The 9,496-nt window shown below is 39.4% G+C and overlaps 1 protein-coding gene across 1 annotated transcript; it reads left to right on the top strand.

Annotated features, from left to right (window-relative positions):
* The first annotated feature begins 4,450 nt into the window (after positions 1-4,450).
* On the top strand, positions 4,451-8,811 carry LOC141908460 (transcription factor HES-1-like). Its single transcript, XM_074798522.1, has 4 exons — positions 4,451-4,741; positions 5,008-5,103; positions 5,784-5,874; positions 7,116-8,811. Exons 1-4 carry the CDS (start codon positions 4,625-4,627, stop codon positions 8,021-8,023), a joined length of 1,212 nt encoding a protein of 403 aa, XP_074654623.1. The 5' UTR covers positions 4,451-4,624; the 3' UTR covers positions 8,024-8,811.
* Positions 8,812-9,496: the final 685 nt, after the last annotated feature.

Below are 9,496 nucleotides of genomic sequence, written 5' to 3'. Positions count from 1 at the left end.
ACCTATCGAAGATTTTGTTTTCGAAATAGCTCAAACAGTTGGAGGGATTTAGGCTCCTTTAGTACGAGCATCGCTTTCTTGCAACTGCGGTTGCTGAAAATGAGCTGCTTCAACTGCATCAACCGCCGAACGATTCCGCTTTACTTCAATGATAGACATATTGTAAATACGCATCGATTTTTGCACAGAGGTGTTTACTTAGCAACTGAGAAGAGATTTGAATGTATCTACTCAACTTTGCACTTCAGTTTGTAGGTGTGCTATATATCAGTCAACATGGACAAAAAATCGTGTCCAACTGACCACACGAACTCTGATATTGAATATGGACAAGTGCTCTTATTGGTCGTTTATCACCTGCTCCGGTTGTCGAAGTACGATTCTTGATTAAAAGTCTTTTAGAAATGATAATGAAACTTATCCCATACTAATAAAACGAGAAAGATGAAAACCGAAAAGTGTCCTTCAAGCCGTTTTAATCAATGGTTATGATTATGAAACCTTTGTATTTTCGGAGTTGAAAATAAGAATGTATGAATTTGAGTCTTTGGCTCTAGCAAGGTTTGATTAGTCCAATGTCTCTCGCAATGCATTTTCGTCCTATAGACGATCTGGTTTCATTATCAAAAGTCTAAAAAGGAAATTGAAATGTCGAGATATTGAGAATCTTGATAATTTCCTACACGGAGTAGAATCTTTATTCACATATCTAATCAAAATGATACCTATTCGTTTAGATGGTTTTCTTTCAACTGGCCTTTGAGATTTAATTGTAGATTTTGATGAAATTTGGCAGTTGCCCTTGGCGGCAATTTTTACGATTTACAATCTAAACTTTGACCTATATCAAATGAATGCCTCTTTTAGACGTTATAGTCCTTTCCGATCTTTTTAGGATGGTCGCACGAGAAGAGTCAAATAATGTAATCAGATTATTTGGTATATTCAATGACATGATACCCGCATCAGAATATATAGGACTTCTGCATACAGGTCTAAGGTTGTTAAGAACCGATATCTTTTATTTGACGTTCTTTTATGCCGTGTTTAAACGCTTAGAAATCATGCCGGTAAATCGCTGCTTTTTCAAATGTTTGATTAATGTATGAAGAATAAGACCCACATACTGCCGTCAACAATTAATTTTCAAGCGATTTGATTCCTATACGTTAATTTATCTAAAAGAAGACAAATCGACGACGGCTCCAAAATCATGAAGCGTACACATTTTCTCACGGCTTTACAATCGAAAACGAGTTGATTCGCGAATATCGCATATCAATCAACGTTTTAATCATTATTCCTGCCACTTTCCCCTGGTTTTCCAATACTTCGAAACTTCGTTTCTATCCCCAGTGAAAACATGAAAATATCAACTATCGGCATTAATGTAGTTTATTGTGTCATAAATAAATATCTTTCTGATGGAACTTCGGCTTCCCTTTCCTGGTTTGTTAATTTGTTGATACTATAGTCATTACGTAAGGAAGAATATTTTGAAACGAACATAATCCCAACGATAATGACTACGGTTTTGTTACAAAGAGGAATTAAACGTACAGAAGCCCTTCGAAAAATAGATCTATAAGCATCTAAGCAATTATTCATAATCGGGATGTATAGCCCTTGTTCGTTCTTGTTCAAAGGTTTCCCCACTTCGACATCCGCACAGTGGATTATCATACAAGGATGTCGGTTTTGCCCCAAAATATTTTGACTGAACGTATTTTTCCTGTAGTAGCATAGAATCATCGGGTAATATCTATCGTTTTAGTTTCGTTCTAAAACGAGATGGTGTCTTGATGCGTTTGGCAGCTTTTCCGAGTACGTACGTCATCTTAGACTTTGACATCGTGTTATGTTCAGCATATGATAAGAAATGACACAAATATTTCAGCGATATTTGCACATTGCCAGGTGTGCACGCACGCGGTAGCTTTATCTGTTCGTGATCGTGTTTGACCAAAACGATAAAAGATTAATCGATATGATTTTGCCAAAAGAAAGCGGGACAAAATATTCCGGGTTTGACGCTCAATCGCGTAATTATGCATTCCCGAACTCAAATAATCATCGGATATATAATATCTGTTCCCTTTTACGTAATGTTTGGTTATTCGGCGTAAGTCAACTAGAGGCCTATAAATTGCGGCGAATAAAGTCTACAATGTTTCATTCTGAATTGGCTGAATTTGTTTGCGTTATTTCGGACTCTGAGTTAAGCTATAGCGCGAAACCCTGGATTCGTATTATCTTACAATACGATACTATTATCTACCTAGCAGGTAGGTATCCTCAAAACAGGTTGCATTCATCGGCTGAGGCTGGAATCCATAAATCGCCGAACGGCTTTGACAAACATCTTTCGTTCGAACATTCATCCCGCGGCGGTGAAGCCCCGATGAATAACCTGTTTGCGTCGTACTAGACCTCTCAAAACACCAGCCATTCAATGGCTTTGTCGCGACTTCCTCATGTGTGCAACCTTACGACAAGTGCATGGAGTTTACATTTTTATTTGTGCCGAGATTTGAAATCCAACCGTCGGCTATTGTGGCGATACTTCCTCATTCCATAGGTGATGTCTGACTCAATCCCAGGAAATGCAGTTTAATGTGCTTTGAATAATGCCAATTTTTTGAATGAGAACGTGACAAAATTGAAGTCCACGCTGGTGGAGCGTTCGATTACCTGACGCATTGACGTGAGGCCAGACATCAAATGTATCATGCTGAGCGTGAGACCGTTACGCCCATCTTGATCGTTATGTACTGAAAATCATTTCTTAGATTTTCGAAATTCCACATACCAACAGGTTTTATACAAACTATTTCAAAAAGCTTCTTTTGAAGATTTTATCGCTCCCTACCTTTTTGACGATACAAAATTCGAAAAACAATATATAGAAAAGCCTTTTTCACTTTGTCTTATAGTTGGCCGTTGGCATCGTGCATTCTCGACTATTTCACTGTTTTAGAATGAGATCGGAAAATGAAGGATTTTCTACCGTTCTGCGAGACGTTCTTAATTTGAACTTCATTTTCATTCTGATCAAGGGCTATGGAACTTGGAAACGCCAGTTAGATAGTAAATATTCTAATATTCACATTCTAATATCCCTGACGGCATTTCTCCATTATATGCATATTTTGAATATACTTTTGCACAAGGGCATTTTTTGCGACGCGACAAAATGAGCAAGGATCAACAGACACGATTCTCAATTTCAACTTGACCCCCGAATAGTTGAGTTTACCGGGCCACTCGTAGTCTAGAAGTGAATTGCAACCGACTACCGGCCTGTTCTCGAGGCTGGTAGCAACGACCCGGAGAATTTAGCGAATTCAAAAAAGTAGTTGTTCATCCCAAATGAATTGTTGACCGGCTACTGTGAATGCGCCAATAGGTTCTATCATCCATTACAAAAGCGCTCCTTGTATTCCCGAACAGCATCCAAGCAGAAATCACATTGTTCAACCGGTGTACCATCATCTCTTCAAAATCCATATATATACGTACATTTATGAGGTTTTTCATTTTCTCACAACTTGCCTTGATAAAAATTGATATTTATTGAAATAACCAATAGACACGTGAGACTGACCATACCGAAATTGATGTAGATCTCAAGTTCGACAGGTCATCATGGGAATTCGCTTAAAATGAGCTTTCGATTCTTCGAATCACATAGCTTACTTTATCAGCTTCTTCTATTTTATTGATAAGGTTTATTGTGGGATTACGTGTCATTCATTACTGCATAAATGATTGTAATTAGTTAATTGGAAGGCAGTTATAAAGTTTACTTTGATGAATTTCAAATCTAAGTTTGAACAATTTAGTGATCCAATGAGATGAGTCTTGAGTTATGATATGAGCTTTAATATTTTCAATCTATTTTCAGATTCACACATTCCAATTCGTATTCGTATGTACGTGCGAGCCTCTACATACTGTTTACACATTCAATTTATTTTCAGCAGTCGTCGAATTTTAGATTGTCGTAAATAGGTTTCGGCTTAACTCTTGAATCGACATATCAAGTTAAGCTGAAAGGCGCTGAAATGCGCTCGAACGTGGAGTGCTGATGTCACGCACACTCAAGACACGCTTTACGACACTTCTCGGGCCGGGGTTAAGGACGACAGTTCCCACTTCATCGAGTCTGAATACTTATTTTCCACACTTTAGTAAGCTGGCCAAGGGCGTGGTGATTTTCTTTTTAAAAAGTCAATCATTAGGGGCCTAGTAGAATAGAAGCGAGCGAGAGAACGAGTTTGAATAATGCAGGCGGCCATTCGTTCGGACTGCCGATCACGTGGGTTTAGATTCCATCGCCGATGCACCTGAAGTCGCGTCGGAGGTGTATTATGACGTCAGCGGGTGGCTGAGCGAATGAGCGACTGGCAACCACCTGTGCCGGTGTAATAATCCACCTGTGACACAACCTGTTCATCTCATTCCAACACTGATTTCGGTCGCGGTCGCTCCTCTCTCTCTCACTCTGCGAGACACGTCAGCTGCGTGCGAAAGACAAATTGAAGACTTTTGCGAAGACAACAGTTTTTGACTGACCTTCATCGAACTCTTACCAGGCCTGGATTATATTACTTGCTTATACTGAATGCATTTGATACACGAGAAGTATAAGATGGAGATGGAATCTGACTCTAACCTGAAGGAAAACAGAGATGACTCCTGTGCTGATGGTTTCTTCCAAAGTTCATCTGAGCGTCGAAAGGTATGTGAATAATTTCTGTAATTTCTCGAATTTCATTACGTAAATCACGCAAAGTTTGCATTGTTTATTTCTTAAGTTCTTGTTAACAGATTCTTTGAAAAAGAAAAAGATTAACCGCGTTGTTTTAACAACAGCTCTTAAGATAAAACTGTTCAACTTTTAGATGAAACCTTTCTTGATATGACATAGCACTTAACTGAATATTGTTACTTAAACCGATCATTTCGGATCTGCATTAACTTATGTTTTCCCCAAACAATTTTCAGAGTTCAAAACCGGTTATGGAGAAAAAACGACGGGCTCGAATCAATGCTAGCCTATTAGAACTGAAAGCTATTCTGTTGGAGGTCATGCGCAAAGAGGTAAATATACGCTTTTCTATTATTCTAATATGTATCTTGTCGTCTTGAGTCGGGTTTCGGATTTCCTGGTGCCACCTTGTAGAGTCGGTATGTCTATAACACTTCCTGGTATAGATATGCACGTGTGGGGTATGACAAACTTCTGCAGGTGGACCGCCCCGGATACGAAACTCTCGAAAGTGACGTGAGCATTAGTGCGTGACACCGATTATACTTAAATATGATTGCCTTCATCTTTCTATGCAAAAATTACTACGACAAGCAATTTTCGCTTTTTGGCGTCTCTGCATTCAAGCATTTGTCTGAATGACAATTATTGGCAACAATAAAACTCCAAATTACCTGTAATTGTACCGCACATAGGGAAAGCAAGCCTTCGACAATTTTGATTTCTATTAGTCTTGATTTCTATATATGTATACATACGGTTCATTCTCATAATTCTCAGTTTATCATAAAGCGTACTTTTTATTTGCCATCGTGTATTCATTTGGAGATTGCACCTGACCTAACATTTCGCTTAAAGTATTAGACTTAAAAACCTGAGCAAACAGGTGGATAGATATGTTCCGTTAACAAACATATTTTTTTCAAACTCCCTTCGTTTCTCACGGGTTCCTGAGCCAAATACTTATAGTAAACTCAACCTACATTATAATCGTGTACCTTTGCCACTTCAGGGCGGAAGACCAGCCAATAGAATGGAGAAAGCTGATATCCTCGAAATGAGCGTAAAACATCTCCGGCAAATCCAACGACAACAGTTCACTAGTAAGTATCCGGCAAGGACACTCTACAACACTCAATTTGTCTCTTATATTTTTCGATCGAGCCGACAAATCGGCATGATTACGTGTCCCTACGATACGCGCCAAACTCTTTTATTTTCTCACGATAAAAAGCATCCCGGTTTTTGTCAATGGATTGGTCTTGAGCGCATCTCGAAAATCAAGAGCACTCCATCCGTTACCTCGTTCAGTCCGTTGAAGCCTCGTGATTTTTTCAATCTGGTTACTACGCCTTCAAAACTTTTGCGTGCGACGCCGCCATAGGTTAAAAAAGAAGCCCAACGAAGCTAGTGCGCGCAGCGCGTCCAAAAACCGTTGGCCATCATGCATTTTCGACGATTTCAAATTTCTATGATGTGAATGATCTGGCGGGGTGAAGCAAACTTTTAAATTACTGAATGAAAAGGGGGTTTCGTACTAAAAACATCATTTCTTCGCGATCAATTATTGTCTTGAAAAGGACCTGTCATTCGAGTTTTCGGACCTGTCGTGTAGGCAATCAGGTGGTTCTATACGCTCAGCCTCCGGGTTGCATTCTTCTCCGTGTTCACGGCGATGAATGACCCTATTCATCGTGTCTATCCGAGCGTCTTGCCAGCGATTGTCAAGTGCATTTTACGAACATAACATCATTTCTGGCGCCAAATCTGATTTTTGTCGCGTTAGAATTCATGAAAAGTAAAAAGTCTAGAAAAAGAAATAGAAATCTTGGGTTGGTCTTTGTTCGGCACTTTAAAAAAAAGCTTTAATACTTGAAATATCTCTCCTAATTTTCGATTACAACGCGTCAACCGATTTCTCGGTATTTTTTCTTTCATTTTCTAATCTAATTGTGGAAAGAATGCCTTTTCACGCGCGTAGTAAAAGTCTCGAGAGAGAAAGAGTATAATTTCCCATCGAATATAAATCTAGATGACGTCACGTTGTGAACTAGGCTATGCCAAGTTGCTCTCCTGGCTCAAAAGGTGACAAAGAACGACACAAACTCTACACAGTGAAATGTGTTTACTTTCTGTTCAACTTATAACAGGCAGCGTACACACAAGTGCTTACCAATCCCAGATGAATTACCGGGTTCGACCATTATGTTTTTCAAACGACACAATCGTGGGAAAGCGCCAAAAATGTTTATGCCTGATAACATCGTAATTTGATTATTTATCAGTCATTAGCTGTATTTAAGTTTTCATATTACTCATTGTTCATATGTTTTTATCATTTCAGGTGCCGTATCGCAAGATCCGTCTGTACTCGGCAAATACTCGGCAGGATTCAACGAGTGCGCCACCGAAGTGACTCGATATCTGGGCTCGTTAGAAGGCTTAGACGTAGAAATACGAGCTCGCCTCCTGAATCATCTCGCTAATACGATGACCAACTTGAAGAAAATATCGAACCCGCCGACAAACCCACACGTGCTCGGACAGATGAACCGCGAAACACCGGCGAACATTTTACCGAATACAACGATGCCCGTAAACGTTCCTATGACCCAAGGTCAACAAGGAGTCCAACTCGTACCGACCAGGTTACCCAATGGTGATCTGGCATTCGTCATTCCGCAGACAATGTTGAACAACTCGAATCAAATACCGAATTGCGTGCTGCCAATCTTTAACAACGGACAAAATAACGGCATCGCAACGCCAACCCCGGTGATGGGGGTTCCTGCCATGTCGATGCCGCAGACGCCAGTAATGAACACTATGGTGAATCAGAAATCATCGCCATTAGAACAAAAGCCTATGAATATGTACTGTAGCCCGATGCCTATGCGTTACTCGCCCGTGTCCCCGGTCGAATCGTATTCCTCGTCGAAAGAAAATTCACCGGTTAACTCCGCCAACAGTCTGCACATGACACCGCTCAATAGCAACAGTCACCAGATAAACTGGATAAAGAACGAAAGCTCGCCTCCTAGCGGTTCAAACATGTGCAACCTCCCCGAAACGCCAAAATCAACCGTCACCTCATCCGATACATCACCGTCAACGAAATCGTCTGCTTCGCTTGGCTCGTCGCCAAGCGGCTTCACAACTAGTCCGGCTGCCAGTTCCAGTTCCGGTTCACCCGATAAAGCAGACACTAATCGCGTCACTGACCCCAGCGACCCCTGTTGGCGACCGTGGTAAAAACGAACTACTCACTGCTCTAATCGAGGAGCTAATGATGATTAGTCGATACTTATACCTATATGCATTTACTTATGATTGCAAATGGCAATTTTTTTCTTTTTTCTAAATCGGCATCATATCGTGAACCGATATTCTAATTTTCTTTGGGCATTTAATGTGAATGTGAGTGTATGAATGAATAATCTGTGAATGTTGACTTTGAACTGTGCTATCTGTATGATTTTGGGCTTCCGTCGAGATTCGGCCTTATCGTGTAATCTAAGTAAGAAGTTTGTTGTGTTTTGTTTCATATGTATATTTAAATAATACCATCTATATATGGCAATAAGTCCGGTGTAGAAAGTATGTATATAGTTCACAAGAACTTTAATTGTAAATTTGTAAGATATGTGTAAGTTTGTATATACAAAAAGAAATTTAAACACATTAAGTATTGATATCATTAAAGAAACATGAATATTACAAAGATCTCTGTGATGATGAATAAATATATATATATAAAGGTTTTAGTTAGAATCGAAAAATCTGCTGGAAAACAATTTTCTAACGTGCGATTTTTCCGACCTGCGGCCTTGTACTTATATGCAACGACATATTGTAAAAATTGTGTGATAGACCTGCTTGAAGTTGCGCCAGGATACCTGTAACCATGTACCGTAATATAAATATAAATGAATATTTGCTTATTATATTGTATATAATAAATGCATATCATGCGAAAACTTGTGCGAGCATTTACCGAACAAAGAGTGAAAATAAAGATACTGGTAATTATTATTTCTGAATTAATTGGTTATTTTCCGTTCATATTTTCGTAGTTCGACTCTAGATTTCATCGTGAGGCAAAGAGACTGGAACTGGCTCCAGCAAAAGCGATTTCAAACCGATTGATTTCGGGACAGTAATTTTCATAAACAATCAAGAAAAGTTCCCTTTCAAAATGACTGTGAATTACAAGGGAAAGTGAATTCTACATAATAATCGTGAATGAAGGATCATACATATTGCATTTTGATGGGATTGCAACGGCCTTGATTTACAGTTCGAGCTGCGCTTCCATAGTTTTACATAGACTTTAAGTCAAAAAGTTGTTCAAATCTTACGACCGGACTTAAGTCATTATTTCGGCTATAGAACCGAGATCGTGGCTGATCTTACGTCCAAGTCATGGCTGTTGAACCGTCCCCAATCTAAAACCAGTTTTGCGGAGCCTACTTAAAGTTCCACTATTATCAATTATGACACTTCGAGTCGTTCCGTGGAACTGGTCCCAGGTACCCTATAATCAGGTCTAAGTTTTAAGATTTGACTCTCATATTGTCTGTGAATATAAAATCGAGATCTCACGCTAAGAATCAAAGATTTAACTGATAAAGGTAAATAACATTAAAATCAGTTTATCAGTGGAGGGCCTAAAGTACATCATTTCGTGCCAGATAAAACCGTGTTTCTCACGGCCACCGAATAATT

This window comes from Tubulanus polymorphus, chromosome 7 (genome assembly GCF_964204645.1).
Source record: "Tubulanus polymorphus chromosome 7, tnTubPoly1.2, whole genome shotgun sequence".
In the NCBI taxonomy this organism is placed as follows: Eukaryota; Metazoa; Nemertea; class Palaeonemertea; order Tubulaniformes; family Tubulanidae; genus Tubulanus; species Tubulanus polymorphus.
Note: the sequence above shows the minus strand (reverse complement) of the source record. Positions and strands in the feature narration are given on the sequence as shown.

Excerpts from the sequence above, each read along its gene's own strand:
- LOC141908460 (XM_074798522.1), top strand. The coding sequence starts at position 4,625 with ATGCATTTGATACACGAGAAGTATAAGATGGAGATGGAATCTGACTCT. Across the intron at positions 5,104-5,783 it reads TGGAGGTCATGCGCAAAGAG|GGCGGAAGACCAGCCAATAG; the intron begins GTAAATATACGC and ends TTGCCACTTCAG. Across the intron at positions 5,875-7,115 it reads CCAACGACAACAGTTCACTA|GTGCCGTATCGCAAGATCCG; the intron begins GTAAGTATCCGG and ends TTATCATTTCAG.